This window comes from Acomys minous, assembly GCF_964271855.1.
Source record: "Acomys minous genome assembly, chromosome: 14".
In the NCBI taxonomy this organism is placed as follows: domain Eukaryota; kingdom Metazoa; phylum Chordata; class Mammalia; order Rodentia; family Muridae; genus Acomys; species Acomys minous.
The window spans coordinates 81,791,925-81,815,380 of NC_140496.1; the positions used below are offsets into that span (position 1 = coordinate 81,791,925).

General features: G+C 41.1%; 1 protein-coding gene and 1 long non-coding RNA gene across 2 annotated transcripts in view; one reads left to right on the top strand and one right to left on the bottom strand.

Annotated features, from left to right (window-relative positions):
* LOC311583772 overlaps nucleotides 1-23,456 on the bottom strand; it is a 671,074-nt gene that overhangs the window by 165,135 nt on the left and 482,483 nt on the right. The window lies entirely within an intron of this gene.
* Nucleotides 21,709-23,456, top strand: part of ARSJ (arylsulfatase family member J) — a 75,978-nt gene continuing 74,230 nt past the window's right edge. Inside the window, exon 1 of the mRNA XM_084757603.1 lies at nucleotides 21,709-23,195. Within this exon, the coding sequence (XP_084613729.1) occupies nucleotides 22,813-23,195 (383 nt within the window). The 5' untranslated portion in view covers nucleotides 21,709-22,812. The remainder of the gene's footprint in view (nucleotides 23,196-23,456) is intronic.

Here is a 23,456-nt window from a genome sequence, read left to right on the forward strand (position 1 = left end):
ACACACACACACACACACACACACACACACACACACACACACACTTAAAAATAAATCTACTTTTTAAAAAGGACAAGATCATCTTAATAGATGTCATTAACAAAATTAGACATTATGATAAAAGCTGTGAGATCTGAGCCTGGTAGTACAGGCCATGGCTCTAACCTTTTTAGAAAGCTAATATAGGATAGGAAGATGACAGTATGCCTGAGCTACAGAATAGAGTTACAGCTGGCTTGGGCAACGAGGTGAGTGCAACTAAACCAACTAAAAAGTGAAAAGAAGACTAGTTATTCACCTGACGTGCAAGGCACTTGCTAGTAAATACTGTGCCCTAGGCTTGATTTCTACTGGGTGCAGGAACACCAAAACTCTGAAATCAGGTGTAAAATCATCACATGCCACTAATATAAAAGCTAAACATGAACTCGGAGCCAACATTATGTTAAACAGAGGAAACTGACAGCATGCCAGTAATCTTCAGATACTGCGAATGAGTAAGGAGGTACATCTTAGCTACTCTTACTCTATACAGTGTTTGGTGTTTCAACTACAAAAGTAAGGTGAGAGAAGGAAATCAAATGATTAAAAATAAATCAAATTCCCACTTGCATATGGTTAGAGTCTGTACTTAGAGGATTGAAAACACCTTTAGACCTAACAAGTTCTCCAAATGGGATGATACCAAACCCCTACACAAAAATCAATAGCTTCTGAATTGTTAAGTTTTTGTATGTACCAGTAAGGTATCCTTTCAGAAATAAATCAACAAAAGAATCCCATTTACAAGTTTTAAAGACAATAAAATGCCTAGTAATTAACATAATGAAGAAAATAAAAGACCGCTAAAAAGAAAATTATAAAATATTCTAGAAGGGAGACTCTGAAATATATAGCACTATCAAAGTCTGTGTTACACACTGCCACAGAACCCCCACTGCCTCATGGAGGAGTTCTACACTGACAGAATGGTGATTACACATATTGTTCCTCACAATTCCCAGAAGCTACCATGTGTTGTGGAAGCTTTGAATTCTTTAACAAACTCAGTTATGCCATGTAAATATGCCTTTGTTTTAATCCCAGGTGTCGGGTATGGAGATTGCTCTAGTTGGTCCACAGCTGGTAACAGCCTTGTGAGAGGGCACACGATCTTTGTCAGCTGATAACAGCCTCCTGGGAGAGCATGCTGTCTTCATCAGCAGGATACTGCTTTGTGCAGAGATATGTTTTTTTTTCTCACAGCTGGAACACGTCTTATGAGGACTTTGAGAGGGAATAAATACAAGAGCCTAGAGAGAAAGAGGATGGAGGGCTGCCAGAACACTTGGAGGAGGAGATCAAAGGAGGAAGCGAAGTCTACTGCTGTGTTTGCTGTTGCTGGTTGGACATCCTGACAGTGGAGATTGGTATTGCCTCAAAGAACCCGGTGACTTTAAGCAGCAGGAAGTAGCAAAAAAGAACTACATCTCTTCTTACCACTAACCCTCTTTTTTTCCTATCTGGGATGTTGGAAAGGACTGGGGTGGAGAATGAAAAAAGAGACATAAGAGACCAAAATAAAAATAGATTTTAAAAAGCACACCTACAACCGTGGTCTAACCTAAAGGCCATGGCTACCAGCTTGACTTTTTCTGAAAAATTCTAGAGACTCCACAGTGGTGAGTCCATGGCCTATGTCTCCTCAAACATCCCAGAGGCTGGCTGGATTTCACAATTGCCTTGATCCTAGAACTCAACAGAAAAATATCTAGGGAATAGTGACATTGATTATATGTGCCGCGTGCCCTCACACAAGAAAATTGGAATAACCAGGAGTCAAGTCATCTCTCACTAAGGCTGGTAAGGAAGTGGTAAGTAAGACATGCAAGATGACAAAGCTATAGATGAGTGGCAGGACCTTCCTCACGTAGCAGCAGCAGCTCATTGTCTTTACACAGATGTTACAGACACTCTTCTGAATCGATACTGAAAATCTTATAGATGCACAGGAAGAGCAACAGGAAGAGGGAGTCTTACCACTACGCTACTTAATTGTTTGAAGTGTGAGGAAGGTAGGCGTTGTATTGAGCATGGGTGAGGACTAAGTGGTTCTTGCATCATTTTCTGCAGTTGCCCTCACCTGGCCAAATCCACTGAAGTCATTTATAGAAAATCATATTTCTCTCTCTCGAATTGCTGTGCCTTCTGGCATCGAAAAAACAAGGCATCATTGTCCCTGCCTCTTTTGATGTTCAACATCTTTAACCATCAATGAAATGTATCAAAGCTGTGATTCCATCTCACCCCAGTCAAAAACAGATAAGAACAAGAAAATAAAAATGTGCTTACGGGGACTCTGGGAGAAGGAACCTTGCATATCGTTGGTGGAACTATAATAATGTTGCAACTCTGAGACTCAATAAAGAGGCTTCTTGAAAACCTGAAAATAGGACTACCATGCTACCCAATTGCACAATTCCTGGGACATACAATGACAGGAATTAAAGATAGCTTGCTATAGAGATGACTGCACACCCATGATTACCACGGCAGTGTTTACAGTAGACAAGATACAGAGACATCTCAGATGCCTAGAAATTAAAGAATGAGTAAAGAAAATGTGGTACAAATATATAATAAAGCATACGTAATAGAGTAAAAATCATATTATTCACAGGAAAGTAGATGGAACTGGGGAACATTGCATTAAGTAAAAAAAATAAACTAAACATGGAAAGATGATTACCACTTATTTTCCTCTAGTATGAGGAACCTTAAAAAAAAGCTGATAAGAAAATAGGAAGATGATGAGCAGGGCAGCTACATTTCAACACATGATCCCTTGAGGATTTAACACAAACTGTATCTGAACCACAGCAATGGATTTTAGCAAAGCGGTTCTTCATTTCAAATAATATTACAGCCTTGAAGGAAAGAGCAATTATCTGGAATTATTTTCCACTTCATTTATGAATTTGAAAAGCTCCCATAATACCAGCTGTCCACAAAAAATTATTAGTTATTTTATCTTAAATTAAAACACGTGCAAGTTAATTGTTGGTTCCACAAAGATAGCTATGATTACATGTTTACCTATATGTATTTTTGCCAAAAATATTGAAACATTTATTGTAAAGAAAAAGCAGATTTCTTAAAATTAATTCAAATAAAAATAAATTCATGAATGTCATAAGACAAGTTTCCATATGGCATTAAACTAAACTAATTTTCAAGGGTTTTTAAAGATGTATTATTTTAATTAAATTTAACTTAAACTTTCTGGCTCAGAATACTCACTATGCTAATAGAAACATCTGCAGAAAATCTGTTTTTCTACTTATTGCAAGGAAACACAAGATAGTCATGAGGGAAATATTCTGTATGCTATCTATGAGCCATCTCATTGACACAAAAATGAAATTATGCCCATTACAGTGATGTTTAATGATTAAAGTGTCTGAAACAGTTCTCATGAGATTAACTTGAGAGGAAAAGCTGACAGAATTTTAAAACATTACAATTTTTAAGATATATATTTAAACTTTATGAATAAAATCAGCGATCCCCATTTTGTACAAGAAATATCACAAAATATGTGATGTTGCCCAACAGCAGCTTTACTGTTCCAGGGGATCCAGTACTTAAAACCAAGTGTTTCCTAAGAGGATGAGGTGGGGCACGATTAGGTTTCCCTGGAAGACTAGAACTGATAAAATACATATATCACAAAAGTAAATTGATCAAATTGGCTTACACAAGCAGAGGCCAAGCATTCCTATACTGGCCATCTACAGGCAGGGAGAGCATGGCCAACAAGCAGCTGCTCGTCCTATGCTTGGGCTGCAGAACAAAAGGGAGCGACAGCGCAGTGTCCAGTACAGGCTGAAGACCAAGAAGCCGAGAAGCTCTGTGGAGCCTCACTGGTCCAACTATACACTGGAAGACTGAAGAGTGTGGAGCCAGCAGCAAACAGGTGTCAAGCTTATAGATGTGCCCCGTCTTCCCTTTTCCTTTTTCTTTTTCTTTTTCTTCCTTTCTTTTTTTTTTTTTTTTTTGTCCCATCTAGATCTCCATCCTTCAGAATTATGTCAGGCACATTCAGTGTGGGTCTCATCCATGTAGTCTAATCACTTTGCCCCCCACCGACACACACACTATCAGTTGTGCAGGAGAGTTTCAATCTCATGGCTGAGATTCACAATCACAAATGCTGGGGGCTGAAACAGGGGGCTGGCTCCCTAGGACTCCAGTCATGATAGAAGTGCACCGCCGTAGCCAATGGAATTTGTGTTTTGGAAATTAACAGTTTCTGAACTATGTACAAGATTTGACCTAATAAGTGACTCGCTTATATCATGCTGATTGAAAATGTTCCTGAAATTTAAAGCCTGACATTAGTAGGAGGCACAACCTCACAGCAAATTCTCTGACCTGCTAACATTGACAATCTTTCTGCCTCCTCTTCTACCAACATTTCCTGAGCCTAAGGCAGGGGAGTGCTTTGTAGATGTTCACTGGGACTGGTCTCCACAACACTGTGGGTTGGCTGGTTGTGGTATTATTGTGGTTTTCTGTAACCATCTCTTGTCTGTTCCAACGAAGAGTTCCTTTGGTAAGAGATGAGGACAGCACTGGTCTACGGGTATGAGTGAATATTATTGCTTGTTGTTAGGGATTGTTCTGGTTTAGTAAATTACTGGTTGTAGATACTGCCTCAAAGAACCCTGATATCACTAACTAACTACCAAGTAAGATCAGAAGTTTTCCACATAAAAAATCACTATGATCACCCAAAACGTGAGCTGAACAAGGAGAACTCCAACTAAATAGCCAAATTTCGCAGGGAAAAGTCCATTAGGCCTCAAAACCACACAAGGAACTAAAGGCAACAGACTAAAGCTGAGAGTGGAAGACACGGTCGTCCCCAGGGAAGAGCACAATTGGCTGCCAAGTGCAAACAGTCAACCCTGAAAACACCCATATAAGTATCAACAGGTCATATTTAAAAATACAAATACATACATTCATACAGTTTATGATGATGAAAAAAGAGGGCATAAATTTGAAGGAATACATGGATCAGTATATGGGAGTGTTTGGAGAGAGGAAAAGAAAAAGAGAAATGTAATTAAACTACAATCTCAAAAGTAAGCAAAAAATTGTTTAAGACACCACAGTTTTAAAAACAAACAAAATCTTCTGGTTTTATAAACGAGGAAGAACATGGATTTTCTTTTCAAGAAGTTATTTTTATGTGTGTGAATACTTCGTATGAATGTATGTCTGTGCACCACACAACAGCATGACGCCTGTGGAGGCCATAAGACGGAATTTAATTCCTGGGGACTCAAGTTACAGGTAGTTCTGAGTCTCCATGTAGGTGCTGGGAAACAAAACTGGGTCCCTTGGAAGGGCAGCAACTACTCTCAACAGCTGAACCATCTCTAGCTTCATTATTTCTCAAAAATAAAGAGGCATGATATAATGAAAAAGAAGGCTAGGAATATAGCAGGCAGCTGGTAATTTTACTGCCACATAGACGGTGATTTGCTATGTGACTTTTAGGAATTCAAGTAACAGCTCAATGGCTGCCTGGTCCCATATGTACAGCAGATACCCAAACAAGGATACCTGGCAGGCATTATGCATGATGCCTTCTCGTCACCACCCTTTCTTTCTTCATGCCCAATTGATGATAAGGGGGGAATGCCAAGGCTTGTGGTAACTTTAATGCTCTTGGAACAAGTTATCATAAAAATGACACAGTATTTTACAACCCGAATAAATATTAGGTGAAGTAATCTGGGAAAAAAAGACAGGCAGTACTGAGGACACTATGTGATGACCTAAGTTTGAATACTCCAGTGGGAAAATACTTATTGAAATTACTTCTTTTCTAAGATAACAAGCCCCAAATAAGACTGAGGCCAGTGGTGGCTAAAGTGAAAGAAAGCAATTAAGGAAATCAATTAGTTAAGGATCTAGAAAAAGTATGAAACTACGTAATGAGGCCACTCTTCCTAAATCCCACCAGGGAGGAACCACTCTCTGTATTACCTCCAATCCCGTCTTTCTTACAGGAGAAGGTACTACCTAGAAGATGCCCCTTTTTTCAATATAATTTTAATATCTAGCAGTACAATATTCTATGCAAAGATCCTTCTCCAGGTGTGTCCTCTTGAAGGTCTATATAATATAGAGCATCTATATTATATATAATTATATTATATTATATATGATGCATATAGTTCACTTGGATATCTGTGCCCCTATATCCAAGAGCCTAGTTGTTCAGGAGAAGAGATATAAGGAAAAGAGAGACCTCAGATAGCTGCCACCCAAAGCAACTTCATGTAGAAGACAGAATGATTGAACCTAATTTATTACTTTATTAATGGAGGGAGCATTTTTTCATTTAGACAGTTAAACTAGGTAGGCCAGGCTGGCATCAAACTCGCATCAATCCTCCAGTTCTTAACCGGCTAATAATTGGAATTATAGAGAGGTTAGCAACCATATCTAGCTGTTAGCTTGGTTTATAATAATTAGATATATATTTTAGTGATATATGATCTTCCACTTTAAAGAATTGGCACCACCCACAATACTGAGGGATGGCCTCATCAGGGTGGGATTTTGCTTTGTCAGGCTGCCTCACGCAGGCTTTGGCTTTAGCACTTCCCCAGTTGCTTAGATGAAAAAGGGATCATTTGGATCCTCAGGTGACCCACATGCAAGGAATTTTCTGAAGTCAGAGCAATAAAGAAAACTGGAGAAGGTTAGAAATTTACAGAGTTGTCTGAAAGTCACAAAACATTTTCTTGTGTATTATTGCAACTCTCTCCTTAGCAAATAGTCGTAACAATAGATAAAGAGCACACTCTTCACATTTGTAACAAGGGAAAAATTGAAAACATGTTTGTATCTTGATGGACAGCAGAAATAAAGGTTGAATCTTGTCTTAAGTAATCCTTTTCTTAAAGTATGTGATATATTTAAACTTTTTTAAAACTATATAAACCCACAGTGAAGGTTATATATAATCCTATCATGAAATGTTCAATGGTCTTTAAGAGACACAAGCTCTTGGAGCTGGCTTCTGTTTGAACAGTCTCTGACTTATACTTGGAACTGATGTCCAACTGGCTTCTGCCCTAGAAATTCTGTGTTCTTTTATTAAGGAGAGAGAAAAGGAATCTCTAAGAGAAAGGAGATGTTATTTTGAGCCTAGGACTCATCTAACTCTTTTTATAAATGTGAGGTGACTGAAGCTTACAAAAGATAAGCAGTTTGCTCTAGATCACAAAGAGACATGGCACTAGGCTGCAGATCCAGCGCTCACAGCCTCCATGTGCCCAGTAAAGGGGTTTCCACGCAGTCCAGCTGGTGTTTTCTCCTATGTCTATTCAGTTTAGCACTAACTCTGCCCAGTGATATAGATAGACAGACAGACAGACAGACAGACAGACAGACAGATAGATAGATATCTACACATATATGTATATATATATATATATATATATATATATATATATATATATATAAAATCTTCTGGAGTTAACATAAATATTTAGATGTAGATTGTAGGCTTAATATACAAAATATTTCTGTTTCCGCTGCATTCTAAATATGGTTTAAGCTTTCTATTATATCCAAAGTGATCATTTCTGATGACAATAATATTGTGTCATCTGGATGCTCCCAACTTTATTTAAGCTATTTTCTAAAACTGTTTTCATGTTTTCTGTTAGCTAGTGCCATGGTGACAACTTTCGAAAAGGAACTTTCTTTATTCACCTGAATTGTTTGCATGGAGTAAATGTCAAGGGCCAGTTTCTTTCTAATCTTCCCAACATAACACATCGCAGAACATCATACATTGTCATTTCATGGGAGTAAGCATGGGCAATGCTGTTTATTCCTTCACTATTAAGAAGACAAATAGTTTCGTGTCCTTGTCATTCATTCCTAGTTATATTAATTTTGTCCTAACTTTTTACATATTTATTAGGAGATACTTTTTTCACAAACTTGAATGAATTGTTTTTAATTCAGTACATATTTAATTTTTTAGTATTTTATTAATTTATTCATATTACATCTCAATTGTTAGCCCATCTCTTGTATCTTCCCATTCCTCCCTCCCTCCCGCTTTCTCCCTACTCCCCTCCCCTATGTCTGTGACTGAGGGGGACCTCCTCCCCCTATATAGGCTCATAGGGTATCAAGTCTCTTCTTGGTAGCCTGCTATCCTTCCTCTGAGTGCCACCAGGCCTTCCCATAAAGGGGACGTGGTCAAAAATGGAGCACCAGAGTATGTGTGAAGGTCAGTCCCCACTCTCCCCTCAATGGTGGAGAATGTCCTGTCCATCGGCTAGATCTGGGTAGGGATTCGAAGTTTACTACCTGTATTGTCCTTGGTTAGTGCCATAGTTTAAGCAGGACCCCTGGGCCCAGATCTGCCTGTCATAATGTTCTTCTTATAGGTTTCTAGAACCCTCTGGATCCTTCTATTTCCCCATTCTCCCGTGCTTCTCTCACCTAAAGTCCCAATAGGATGTCCCCCCCTCTGACCCACTTTCCTGGTAAGTGAAGACTTTTATGAGACATGCCCCTTGGGCTAGTATGCAGATATAAGTGAGTATATACCATTTGACTCTTTCTGCTTCTGTGTTAATTCACTCATTATGATTATTTCTAGTTCAATCCATTTGTCCACAAATTTTAGGAATTCCTTGTTTTTAATAGCTAAGTAATATTCCATAGTGTAAATGTACCACAGTTTCTTTATCCGTTCTTCTACCGAGGGACACTTAGGCTGTTTCCATGTTTTGGCTATTATGAATTAGGCCGCTATGAACATGGTTGAGCATATGTCCCTGTTGTGTGGTGGAGTATTTTCTGGTCAATACATGTTTAATTGTTTTTCTGATTTATGATGAAAATAAAATAGTTTAGCTTCAAATTTGAACTTAGTTTTGCTGTTTTCATACTGCTAACACATTTAACTATGCTAACTAGTTTTATGTCAACTTGACACAAGCTAGAGTTATTGGAAAGCAGGGAGCCTCAATAAAGAAAATACCTCCGTAACACTGGACTGCAGGCAAGCCTGCAGAGCATTTTCTTAATCAGTGATTAAAGTGGGAGGACACACTCTGCACAGCACTCTACTATAGTCCTGCCTTCAGGTTCCTGCCCTGTTTGAGATCCTGTGCAGACTTTCTTTGATGATGAACAGTAATGTGAAAGCATAAGGCAAATAAACATTTTCTTCCCCCAAGATGCTTTGGCCATTGGTGTTTTATCACAGAGACAGGAACCTTCACCAAGAAACTAACACTACTTCATTGAACAAATCCAACGAATAACCTGAGCAACAGTGTCAGTTAAGTCTTTTGACCAGCATCCATCACAAAATCTGATCACAATGCTGAAATATGAGTCCAACAATAAACAGTTACGAAAACTGTAAGCATCAGTTTAAACACTTTTCCTAGCCCCCAGATCTAGAAAAAAATGTAGTGTTTATCTAAAACGTTTTTTAATTAATTTATTTATTTAATCAGTTTACAGCCTGATCCCAGGCCCCGCCCTCCTCCAAGTTCCACCCTCACCAAACCCTTCCCCCATTCCTCCATTCCACAGGGGAAGGATTCCCCCATGATTTTCAACCCACCCTGGCACTTCAAGTAGCAGCAGGACTAAGTGTATCCTCTCCCACTGAGGCCATAAAAGGCAGCCCAGCTAAGGGAAAGGAGATCCAAAGGCAGGCAACAGAGTCAGAGACGGTCTCTACTCCAACTATTAGGTGACCCACAGGATGACCACACTGCACATCTGCTACATATGTGTATAGGGCCAAGATGCAGGCCATGCATGTTCTTTGATTGGGCCTTATGGGCCCAGATTAGTTTATTCTTTAGGTCTTCTTGTAGCATCCTAGTCCCGTTTGGCTCCAATAATCCTTCCTCCCACTCTTACACAAGACTTCCCAAGTTCTGCCTATTCTTTGGCTATAGATCTCTGCAGCTACCATATTTTTCGGACCATAAGAAGCACCTGACCATAAGCACACCCAGTTTTTAGAACAGAAGAACAGTAGAAACAGCAATCAGATGTAAAGTGCACCCTAATTCCCCCCCACCCCACTTTTTTTTGGGGGAAATGTATCTATAGTCCAAAAAATACGGTATTTTCATCAGCTGCTAGATGAACCCTTTTAAAAGACAGTTATGCTATATTCCTGTCTACAATCATAGCAGAGTATCATTAATAGTGTCAAGGGTTAGGTTTCTCCCATGGGGTGGATCTCCAGTTGGGCCAATCTTGGATTAGCTGTTCCCTCAATCTCTGCTCCATCTTTATCCCTACACTTCTTGCCGGCAGGACAAATTTTGAGTTGAAGGTTTTATGGGTGGATTAGTGTACCCCTCCCTTCACTGGAAGTCCCATCTGGCTACAGGAAGTAGCCAGGCTACTGTACTTCAGGCTCAATACTCCCCAGGGCTGAGACTCTCTGCTAGGGTCACCTCCTTAGACTCCCAAAAGCTTCTCATATTCCAGAGATGCCCTCCTGTTCTCCCCACACCTAATCTCCTCCATCCTCCTCCTCTTTTCCACCCCTCCTCTCATCCAGTTCCCTCCCTTGATATACTTCAGGTGTCTATTTTATTTCCCATCCTGAGTGAAATTCAAACATCTTCCCTTGAGCTTTCCTCATAACTTAGCTTCTTTGGGTCTGTGGATTGTAGGATGATTATCCTGTACTCTATGGATTATATCCAGTTATAAATGAGCACATACTAAGTGTGTCTTTCTGGGTCTGGGTTATCTCACTCAGGAAAGGGTGATATTTTCTGGTTCCATCCATTTGCCTGTAAATTGCATGACGTCCTTGTTTTTAATAGCTGAGTAGCATTCCATTGTATAAATGCCCCACATTTTCTTTATCAATTTTTATATTCCTCTTTTCCTTCTTTAAGTTAACTTCTCTACATTAAAACAAATGGTCAGTATGGTGTATACTAAGCCAGCATGTGTCTAAGAGTGACTTTTGTTTGTAGGGCTTCCCCCATTACCCTCTGAGGGCTTCTTATCCAGAGGTATATTCTGGAGTCACCTCCTCAGTGTGAAGCTCCTACTCTATAGTCTTTTCAGGATCCTGTTGAACCACAGGAGCCCATATCCACTCACTTCTCAGGCCAAAGGCAACCAGCACAGCTTTGCTTTGCAGGTGGTCACATCTGATCCCTAGGGAACTGTACAAGCATACTTTTGCCCTAAGGAAGTTGTGGAGGATCCAGCAACCTTCTCTGACCTACCCTCTGGTTCACCAGCAACTACCACATGGATTTCTGGAAGAAAGCCAAGCAACAGACCATGTGATTTCAGAAGGTCAGATCTTTCTTCCATAGTCTTGTGTTAGGAGTAGATGTATGCAGGGCCCAGCAACCCCTTTCTTAAAAGACCTTTCCAGTCTCCATACATTGGAGTGGGTAAGGATGTTAAGAGTTGTACAACTGGTTTTCTATAATCTGTATGGAAAATCGGCATCTTGTTCTGGCACATAGTTTTGGAAACTCACAGCTTTGCTTCTTACTTCCTCAGTTAAAACTTCTGACTTAATGGTCTTTTAAGTTTGTTTCATGATCAGTCACATGTCGCAGAAGATCCTGTATCATTAAAAAGCTGGAAAAAATGCCTATACATGTCTAGCCATTAAAACTTCTATTAGAGTGTCTTAAACACTTTTAAATGTCTTTTGCTTTATAAATTAGATAGATTCTAGGGCATATAGCATAGTTATAATATTGTATAGATATTATGTTCAACATTTGGAATGTCTTCCTTCCTTCCATTTTTAAAAGTTTATTTCACATATTGTTTTCTTTACAACACCAAGTCTAGTTTTGCCTCTCTTGTAAAAAATACTTTTGAACACATATTATGATTATGTAATATTGCATTCCATTTAATAAAACTTGGAGTATTCTGTTACTTTGAGATCATGGTGTGCTGCATTCTGAATTGTCAGCATTAGAGTAACACTTTGACTAGAATAATGCTAGCCTATAAATCAGTTTAGAAAAGGTTATGGTTGTGATAAAAATTAAAATGAATATTGATAGTCTTTGTCTTACTAAAAGTTTTATCACTGTGAAGAGATACCATGACCTTGGCACCTCTTATAAAAGAAAACATCTAATTGGGGCTGGCTTACAGTTTCAGAGGCTTAGCTCATATCATTGTTATGGCGGGAAGTGGCAGGCAGGCAGACATGGTGCTGGAGAAATTGCTGAGAGTCCTTCATCAGAATCATAGGCATCAGGAAAAGAACTGGCTGCAACTTCTGAGACCTCAAAGCCGATGCCCAAGGACACAAGTCCTCCAAAAAAAACAAAAACAAAAAAAACCACACCTACTGTAATAAGGCCACACCTCCTAATAGTGCCACTCCTTATGGGCCTATGGGGTCCATTTTTATTCAAACCACCACATTCTTAAAACACACCCAACATATCCAGCAATATCTGAAATACTTCTCAGATATTAAATTACATCATCTCAAGTCAACTCCAGTAGATATAATTAGCAGCCCCAATTCATCACCTCTCCCTAAATGCACAGCTTTTTTTTTTTTTTAAATAGTTTCATCCTGGGAGGAATGCATCTCTTACTTCTTGGCATTAGTCTTCATCTTGTGGCTTTGTTTATTGACCAATGGGATGTAAGGAGGTATACTGAGTCTTGGTGTGTGCTTCCTTCTTTGGGCTTATATTCTTCAGCTATTTACATGACAAGAGCATGTGCATATGTCACTGATCACAGGAAGATAGACAACACCAGGAAGAAAGCTGGCCCAATAGCAAGACTGGTAAAATTAAATTATTGTTGCTTTAAATCACTGAATTTGGGGGAAGATTTGTTTAGCAATAGCTTTCAGCATTGGCTAACATAGCACATTCCCGAGTAAGTACTGTTTGTTTATGTTTTTCAACTTCTGGCGCAGCTGTGCTGTTTATTATGAAGATCCCATATGTCTCATCCAGCAACCTAGTAGTTTTATTATTTGAGAATTGTCCATTCACTTTTATAGATCGAGTTAAAACCTTTTCCTCATTAAACCCACTTCATGAATGTCAATGTGCTTGGACCTTGAAGTCCTTCCTTCGTCCATGTTTGTGAACTCATATGGAAAAAAAGCACTCGCAAGCCATTTGAGTGACATTATCCTGCTGAAATGGTATCTGACACCCAGGTTACTCATTGCCATGCCTGAAAACTCTGGCAGCCTCTGCCACTTCCTGGTGCTGTGGCTTTTCCGTTGGTTGGTTTTCTTGCCTCTTTGGTTTTTAGATATTTGATTTCCTACTCTCCTCATGTTCCTTTCTTACCTCCCACCTCTTTGTGTAAACAACCTTAGTTTCTCACATGTGCCTGCCTGTGTGGAGTCGTTCAGCCAAGCACTGCAATAGCTAGCTCATGGGAAGACACTTAGCAGAGTGCTGGTATCATACTTTTATTGGGTATTATTTAATTAATGTTATCTTTACAGTTGTGTTTCTCTCATTACTTCTCATCTTATCTGTCCTTAATAATCCTTTCTGAGATCCCTTTGCACACCTCATTCTGTACCTGTTCGGGAACACACTGCTTATTCAATGAAAATGTCAGTGACATTTCCATTATGACCTTCCTCCTATGGGCCAGAACTGCATTTCCACCTAATCACTATACACTTCTTTAGAATGTTTCATAGATCCCAACTTCAATAGCATAAAGGCAATTTTATCATCTATTCTCTAAACATTCTGGTCCTTTCATGAATATTACTACTATGAATGGTACTACTGTGCAGTCAGCTACCCCCAACCAATAAATGATTTATTCTTCCTCATTCTAATTCCTTTTAATCTTTTTATTCTTCTCTAATAATATTGTATCTCAACTACAGTTTTCCCCTTTCTCCCCTGCCTCTAGACACCCCACACACACACACACAGCGTGCCTCTCCTCTTTCACAGACCTATCTCTTTTCTCTCCCGTCAGAGAAAAACTGCCATAATAAGCTACAATAAGATTAGGAACATACCGTTACATCAACGCTGGACCAGGCAATCAAGTAGGAGGAAAACAGTCCCATGAGTAGGCAAAAGAGTCAGGGACAGCCCCTGCTCCCACTGTTAGGATTTTCACAAGAACACCAATCTACTCAACCCATAACATATATGCAGAGGATGTTGGTCAGATCTCTATAGGCTCTGTGATCTCTGCAAGTTCTCATGATTCCCTGACAGCTGATTCTGTGTGCATGGTACTCTGGACATGTCCCTAACCCTTCTGGTTCCTCCAATTCTTCTTCCCTATCCTCGGCAGGACTCTTGGCACTCCACCTAATGTTTGGCTATGATACTGTACATATGCTCCCATCAGTTGCTGAATAAAGTCTCTCTTGTTTCTCTGATGATCAATTATGCTAAGGTCTGCTCTAAGCCTACTCTGCAGGTAGGACAAACTGGAGGTCAGAGTCTATTAGGTATTTTGTGGCTGGTTGGTATCCCAGTCCCTTTTCTGGTTACAAAAGATGGCTGTCTCAAGACCTGTGTCATTTATGGGGCATTTGACCATGTCCCCTGGATGGGGAGGCCTGGTGGCACTCAGAGGAAGGATAGCAGGCTACCATGAAGTGACTTGATACCCTATGAGCATATACAAGAGGAGGAGGAGGAGGTCCCCCTCAGTCACAGTCATAGGGGAGGGGAGTAGGGGGGGAAGCGGGAGGGAGGGAGGAATGGGAGGATACAAGGGATGGGATATCAATTTAGATGTAATATGAATAAATTAAAAAAAATTTTTTTTAAAAAGCAAAACAAAGACCTGTGTCATCCATTCCTGTGAGTCTTTGCCAGGGTTACACTTGTATATACCACGGAGTTTCCACTGCACTATGTTTCTGTCTCACCCCTAGGATGCCCCCAAGTTCTAGTCATTTCTCCCTCCTTTACCCTCATTCTAACTCATAAATCATCAACTTCTATTGATCTCATTGTCTCGGACCATCTCAGTCGGGTTTAGGTCCTTGGGAACGAGAGTTCTCGAAGTTGTCGGTGAACAAAGATAGGTGAAGTGACAAACAGATGAACCCAGAGGTAGTGTTTGAATCTGAGTGTATTTTGCAGGCAAGCAAGTTAAAGCAAGTTAGGTTGTTATACACATTTTTTGGAACGGGGAGTGTTTTAGTGGTTATATTATTTTTCATACAGTTCAAAATACAGGATACAAAGTAATAACATTGTAATCAGTCTTGAATCATCACTTTTTAGTCATTAGATTGGTATCAGTACATATATGCCCTCTTTATCAAAGGTCAATGTTCTGTCATTATGCTAAATATCTGTGAGTCAAGACAGTTTTTTCTTAGCTCTTCTCGGCACTATATGGAGCTTTCTTAAACACTTTATTTGTAAGTCATAATATAAACTATGATTAATCCTTAGCCATGTTTTTATTAACAAGTGGAATGGAACTTGGTGGTAAAAATCACCCGAATGACCCTTGGCTGCAGCCCCAAGTGAGGGTGTCTCCTAGCAACACAATTACATTTAAAAAATTCTGATATGAAACAAAGGCAGAATGTTCCAAAACAAATGAGTAAGAAAAAAGACTGTGATTAGTTACTCCTGGCAGGAATATTAGACACGTTCCAGGAGGCTCTTCCTGGGTGGGGGTCATCGCCTCAGGTTGGGCAGTTACATTTGTCACACAGACTCCACTGGAGGGGTCATGATATTTCATTGTTGAATATCTAAAAAAGTCATATAATTTTTTCACTACTTCCTGAATAAAACATCAGGCATTTACTGTCTGACTAGTTTAGGGCCTGGACTCTACATCTGTCAAACCTATTCCTACCTAGTTGTGGAGTCAGCTACCCTTAACACCCAATTACGTATAACACTACCCACTTTGACCTCAGGAGGTGAGGGTCTTCCACTGTGTGTGCATGGCACAGAGTGTGGACTGAGACTTCTGCTTGCAGGCATCACTGTAGAGAAGCCAGAAGATAGGGAAAGGGGATTCGAAGAATGGATAAAGAAACTATGGTACATTTACACAATGGAATACCACTCAGCTACTAAAAACAAGGAAGTCATGAAAATTTCAGGCAAATGGATGGAACTAGAAAAGATCATCCTGAGTGAGATAACCCAGCCCTAGAAAGACACACATGACATGGACTCACTTATAAGTGGATATTAGCCATATCATACAGGATAATCCCAACCCTAAGAAGCTAAGCTCTAACTAGGGCCCAAGGGAGGAAGCTAGGATCACCCTCAGAAGGGAAAATGAAATAGACATACGACATAGATGAAGGGAGGGAAGTGGGTGGGAGAAGAGGTGGGGAGGGGAACTGGGATGGGGACCAGGTGTGGGAAATGGGGGTGGGAGATGGTAGGGATGGGAGAGAGATGGGAAGGAGAAGATGGGTGGGGATCTGTGGGACAAGCTGGAGGTCTGTGTCAGGGTAGGCTCCTGAGAGGATATGAAGGGGACTCTAGCTGAGACTTCTAGCAGGGAGGAATATGGAGACTGAGGTGATCACCCCTTATAGCCAGAAAAAAACTTCCAGTGGAGGAAGAGGAACACCAAGCTACGCACAAAAACTTCTACCCAAAATTTACCTTGCCTACAAGATGTGCAGGGAATGCCCAACCAATGCCTGGCCCAACCAGAGACCCATCCCATGAGAGAGAGCCAGCCACTATCACTATTAATAATACTCTGCTATGTTTGCACACAGGAGCCTAGCACAGCTGTACTCTGAGAGACTCCACCCCGCACTGAACCCAAATAGATGCAGAGACTCATAACCAAACATTGGGTGATGCTTACAGAGTCTTGTGGAAAAGTGGGGTGGGGGTGAGGAGAAAAGTACCTGGAAATGACAGGTGCTCCACAAGAAGACCAACAGAGCCAACTGACCAGGGCCCAGAGGGGCTTGTGAAGACTGAAGCACCGACCAAGCACCATGAATAGATGGGACATAGGCCTCCCTATACAGATGTAGCTAATGGACAGTTCAGGATTCATGTGGGTCCCCTAGTAAGGGGAGTAGGGGCTATCTCTGACATGGACTCAGTTGGCTGCTTTTTGATCACTCAACCTCCCTGGTGGAGCTACCTCATCAGGCCACAGGGGAAGAGGTAGTGCTCAGCCCTGATGCAAGTTGATGAGCTGGGGCGGTAGCATGTGAAGGAACTCCCTTTGTCTGAGGAATAGAGGAGTATGGGTGGGGGAAGAGGGAGAAAGTCTAGAACTGGGAGGAGAGAAGGGAGGGGCCTGTGATCTGGATGTAAAGTAAATATAATAAAATAAAAAAATGTTACAGCTTATGTCCCACCACTTCCCCAGACAAGAAGATGAGTTTCAAATACTACGACTAACCCAATGAGTTAAATATTCTTGTCTTATTCAGGCAGCTCCTACTTGTTGCTGTGGTGTTTAAGGGCTCAAGCAGTTATTACTTTCATACTTAGTTTTGAGTTTAATATACAGTGTTGTAGTAGTTTGGATGAGCATCCCCTGAGAATCTACAAGTTCGAGGATCAGCCTCCAGCCAATACCACTATTAGGAAGTGGTGGAAACATTAAGAGATGGTAGTTAATGGGAGGTATAAGATCACGTGTTAATGGTGAACTGTGGCGTTCTGACATTTTCTACACTCTCTCTGATCTTCTAGCCATTCCCACCATGAAGTGTTGTTCTGCCCCCAGCACAAAAGCAACAGGGCCATGGGCCATTGACTGAATTCCACAAAACTGGGCCAAAGTAAACTTCTTCTCTCTTTACATTGCTTCCCTTAGGTATTTTGTTACAGCGATGAAAAGCTGAATGACACAGAGGTCCATGTCAAGATGGCTACATTAGGACAAACATCTGTTTTATATTAATTGTGCTTCATTCTAATGCTTGTGATATTTCTTCCTTTTTTAAAAGTATTTAATGTATTCATAAACCCAGTGGAGCCCTGATGATGTTTTAAACCTCTTGATTCATCTGTAAGTCATTAATGGATTCTTTTCTCAACTTCTAAACTTGCCTTTAAAATGTGTTACATCCTTTATTAAGCATCTGAGTGCATGTTTACTTTAAAATAAACATCAATGGGTAAGAAGAAGAATAAAATGACAATAATACTATCTGATTACCTTTTTGAATATTAAGCATATGTAGTTTGCAATATAAAGCAATTTTGTCCTCACATTAGCAAGATTTTTAGCAATGTCATTTGATGGAGAGCTTGGACATGAATGCCTCATAGTAATATCTGTCCAACTACTAATTTTGCTGCTTGTTGGTGGTCTTCTTAGATTTTCTGCTCACTGATGGGTCACAGTACACTCATACTCACTACTGACTCTCTTGCAGCTTCGGGGATCTGACACCCTAAGTCTGTTCTTGGATAGAGCCCCACACTATTCTGTTTGCCTTATTTGGCTTGCCCTAATTTGTCTTATTTTTATTTTATTTTTCTATTATCAAATTAAAGTTCTGCTGGGGACTTCCACACTTGCATCCATTTCCCCTCTTAGTCAATTAATATCTTTCAGCTTTCAATGAGTGTCAGTTCTTTTTTTTTTTTTTTTTTTTTTTATAACCAAAGCCTTGTGTTTTATTCAAGGAATGTATTACCATGAAATTTTCAAACTCTCTGGCAATCACGGGATTCTACCTTTTACTCCTCTAACTCTCTCCTGAAAAGGAAATCGCTAAGGTTTCTTTTTAAATACTCCATCACTACTTGTTCTAATAAAAAAAAAATTTTTAAAGCTTCATGAATTTCAGCCATCTTGAAAGGACATTACAGCCAGTCAAACTCATGAGCTGAAGCTTCCTTTACTGTTTCTATTCATATAAATCCAGACTAGAAGAGCTCATGCTACAATGATATGTCCTGCTCATAAAACTATCCACTCCTAATGTCCAAAAAGTCTGAACAAGCTCTTCAAATTTGTTGAATCTCCTCAGTATCTGATATCATGGGAACTTATTAATCTCCATTCCTGTACTGGCCCAGCTAGTCTCTCTCTCTCTCTCTCTCTCTCTCTCTCTCTCTCTCTCTCTCTCTCTCTCTCTCTCCTCCTCCTCCTCCTCCTCCTCCTCCTCCTCCTCTTCCTCCTCCTCCCTCCCTCCCTCCCTCCCTTCCTCCCTTCTGCCTACAACTTGTGGATCAGATGTAATGGACTAACACTCTGAAATGGTAAGTAAGCTTCTAATTAAATGCTTTCTTCCATAATTTGTCTTGTTCATGATGTCTTTTCACAACAATAGAAAAGTAACTAAGACATATGGCCATTCTCCATTCTATAACTAAATGAGGCTTATTTATAATTAAGTATACCCAAGCTGAAATAAACCAAAGAAGAGATTCCATGGAAACAACTGATGCTTAAGCACACAGATATTGGTTCTAAACTGAGGAAAGAACTACTGAGTTGTACAGATACTTCAACTTGACATTTTATGAGAGTGGTAAAACTATTGAGTTCCAATTCTATAGCAGGAAGTGCTGAGTCTATGTACTTACAATCCCAGTACACAGATGATAGAATCCTAGCTGCTTGTTGGCTGGGAATGATTTTTAATCCCCATTTGTAAGATCATCTTCTGAAGAGAAGAAGCTTGGAAGTCAGTTTTATATATCCAAATTGAAGATAACAAATAACATGGTATCCTTCCAGTTTAATGGTCATTCTCTGAACTACCTCACCTCTTAACTACAGATGGCATAAGTCAGGTGTCTTTACTTTTATGATTTGTTTTTCTCTTCTCCAGAAGGCTTTCTCACAGTAACAGTTGGAGCCTGAGGGTGCTATTTGAGCAAGATAGTTCTTCCCCACCATAATATAGACTCTACCAGAGCAGAGACATTCTAATTTAGATTCTTCCTTGCTTCCCACTGCTGTTACTGGCCCAGCTCTTCCAATATTGACAAATGGAAGAATGCTCCTGAGAGCTGCTGGAGGATGGTGAAGTTTATGAGGCACTACATCAAGACAAGATGTCAAGCACGTGAGTGTAAGTGTGTCAGTGTCTAAGGCACTGTGGTCAACTCACAGGAGATAGTGCATAAATGTTGTCTTAAAGAAAGTTCTTTCCAGAAATCTAGACTGGAGAGTAATTGTTATTGTCAAACAGAAACACAGACAAGACAACCCTTCTTCTTGTATGTCACTCATTAGCTGTCCAGCTGAGAGTCTGACCGGGTGTTTGCATCTTTTTCCATTCTAGCTCCCCATTAGGCTAGGGAAGCCTGGAGTCCTACCTCTCAGTACTTTTAATCACCCAGTAGGACTCTTCTTAGATATTTGGAAATTTAAACTCACAGAATCGCTATTCCCAATCCTAAATATGTCTTCTAAACCTCAGCATCTCTACCCTGAGCAACCAGAATAAGCAACTGCCTGCACATGTTGGCAAAATTAGCTGCATGAAACAGCATTCTGTCTCCCGGGCTGAGTTTCCATTTCACCAAGTTTGTCTGGGAATTTGACAGGAACTGTAGTAGCAGCAGGGAATTAAAAGTAACAGCGAAATGAAATTCAGAATTGTGACTTAGCCACTAATTTTTAGACTAGCATGTTGTATGCCACTCTACAGTAGGTGCCTAGTGAAGAAGTGTTGAAAAAAAATACATATATATCAAGTGCTTTTGGTATTGAATGCCTCTTCTGTAGAGATCCTGCATCTGAGCAGTGTTTTAAAAGACTACAACTGTAGGAAATGAAAACAATCTTTCGTGGCAGAGAGAGGAGAGAGACAGAAAACAATTGGAAAGAGAGAACGAGAGAGGGAGGAGTCGGGGTGGGAGGAGGCTACTCCGAGATAACAGACAGGAAGCAATGTTTGCTGCAGAAATGCAAAGGCTAGTAGGCACAGCTCAGCTGGTGAGTGCCGGGGTTGATCCCACACTATTCGAATCTGGCTTGGAGAAATTTTTTTTTCATTTTATTCTTTTTAAAATTATTTTTATACATATACATTTAGATTATTACACATATATACAATAGCTTACCTACGGCAAGAAGAACCGGGACACAATCAGGAATTATATAAATGTTGCATTCTTGGTGTTTTGGCTATTTGTATTTGACAGCCTTGAAGAAGACACCTTTCCTATCTTGGCGCATCTAAATTTTTGAATGTACAATCTAAGGCAGTAGAGGCAGGAGGATCAGAAGCGTAGGGTCATCTTCAGACACACAGTGAGTTCCAGATCAGCACATGACTGTACACGCATATGCCCTTCCAAACCATTCTCTCTCTCTCTCTCTCTCTCTCTCTCTCTCTCTCTCTCTCTCTCTCTCTCTCTCTCTCTCTCTCTCTCCATATTCTTGGCGAGAAAACCCTTGGAGACTTGGAGAGAGGCAAAAAGCCTACACTCTTACAACCTTCACTTAGGAAAAAAGTAATGAGCAAAGCAGGCTGGAAAGGTCACTTGTGGATAGAAAAAGTGGTGCTTTGAAAGACGTAGTTGTGGCTATGAAAGAAAGAAAGAAAGAAAGAAAGAAAGAAAGAAAGAAAGAAAGAAAAAGAAAACGGCAAAGGCAGGGAGAAATAGGAAAAGGGAGTCTGGCAAGCAATGAAGAAAAACCAACGGAAGAGTGTGCTGTGCCATCTGTTGATTCTCCTGCTTTTCTTTCACTTGCACGAGCAGCTTTCAAAGTTTCAGAGGTGGGCAAGAGGGCTGTCCGTGGACAGAGCCAGGGAAAGACTGTCTTTTACCTGCACCGGGGTGGCCCCCTGGGAGCCGCCCTGCAGCGAAAGCGCCCTTCCCAGATGCGGTTTTTTTTTTTTTTTTTTTTTTTTTTTTCTCCTTGTAAAAAGGAGGGCGAGAGGCAGCGCCTCCCTGGCCTGGGCCCCGCCCTCAGCCAGCAAGCATGGATCTCCCCGGCTGCGACTGCCTGGCGAGTACAGGAAGAAGCCACAGATGGCTAGAACTAAGTCAGCCACCCAAGCGCACGCGGGAGCGGCTGCAGCACCCATAGGGGACACGTGTGTTTAAACGATCACTGGCAGGGACGCCTTGAGTGTCCCCAAGCTCTGTGGGGCAGAGAAGGAATTGCCAAAGAGGCGGGAGGCCGGCTGGATCCTTTCTCACAATGGGGCCTGGAGAAGGGTTAGTGAGATTGACAAACGCACAGCGGAAGATGGGGAAATAGCCCTGAAAAAGTGGAGAAAGCGGCCAGCCTGAAGCACGTCCCCTCGGCTCAGCCTGTCATCCACCGAGAAGCTCAGGACAACTTGGCAAGGCTTCCCGAGTGCCCCGGAAACTGGACCAATGTCAGTCTCAACCCCCTGGTGCCTGCCAGCGCATGGACACACCCTGGCTCCCTGAAGATGTGCAGGATGGTGTGGCCACGAACTGTCCCTGTCCTGTGAGGCTATCAGTCTTCTCTTGGTTGTTGTTGTTGGTGGTGGTGTTCTTCTTTTATTTATTTATTTTTTACTTCATGAGAACTTGTGAGTTGAAGATACTAACTTTTTTGTGGAAGCTGCTGGGTAGCGCTAGGAGGGGAAAAAATGTGTACCATGATGGAGAGCACCTCTGCTCCCTTCTAGTGTTTTTGCAGCATCCAAGTCCACGGGTTAAGCCATCACCTCCAGAGGATTGAAGTTGTGGTACGTGGTGACAGCTGGGAGGGGAGCAGGATTTCCTTACAGCCTTCAGCGGCATCTACCTCCTCTGCATGTATGAGTGTGCCAGCCGCAGCAAAGGGGGCAGGGCTGTGCTTGTGCAGTCTCTGCTGGGACCAGAGTGAATGGCCCCCAGGGACAGCCCGGAGCCTCTGGACCTGCAGGCCTGTGTCTGGCCTGGAAAGATGGTAGCGATGGGTGCCCTGGCAGGCGTCTGGGTTCTGAGCCTGCTCACCTATGGCTACCTGTGCTGGGGCCAAGCCTTCGAAGACGAAGGGTCTCTGAGAGCTCAAGCCGCAGAGAGACCTGAACCAGGTACAGCGGCCACCTCCCAGCCCCATCTCATTTTCATCTTAGCTGACGATCAGGGATTTAGAGATGTGGGTTACCACGGATCTGAGATAAAGACGCCCACTCTCGACAAACTCGCAGCAGAGGGAGTTAAATTAGAGAACTATTACGTCCAGCCTATTTGCACACCGTCCAGGAGCCAGTTTATTACCGGAAAGTAAGTGTTACCGCTTCTATTTATTACTTGGGGGAAAAAAAGCGTAAGCCTTTATTTAAAACTGGTTTCTAATTTAAGAGAGGAACAGAGAGGATGGGGGAAACAATCCAACTAATGAACAAATAAATGAAAGAACGAACAAATGAATGAATGAAGGGAGGAAGGAAGGAAGGAATGGTCTGTCATCATCAGGCCCTACTCTTCTTTTCCTTTCCCTGACAGCCCACTGTGAGCTTTTGAATGGTGTCAGGGTTTTTACAC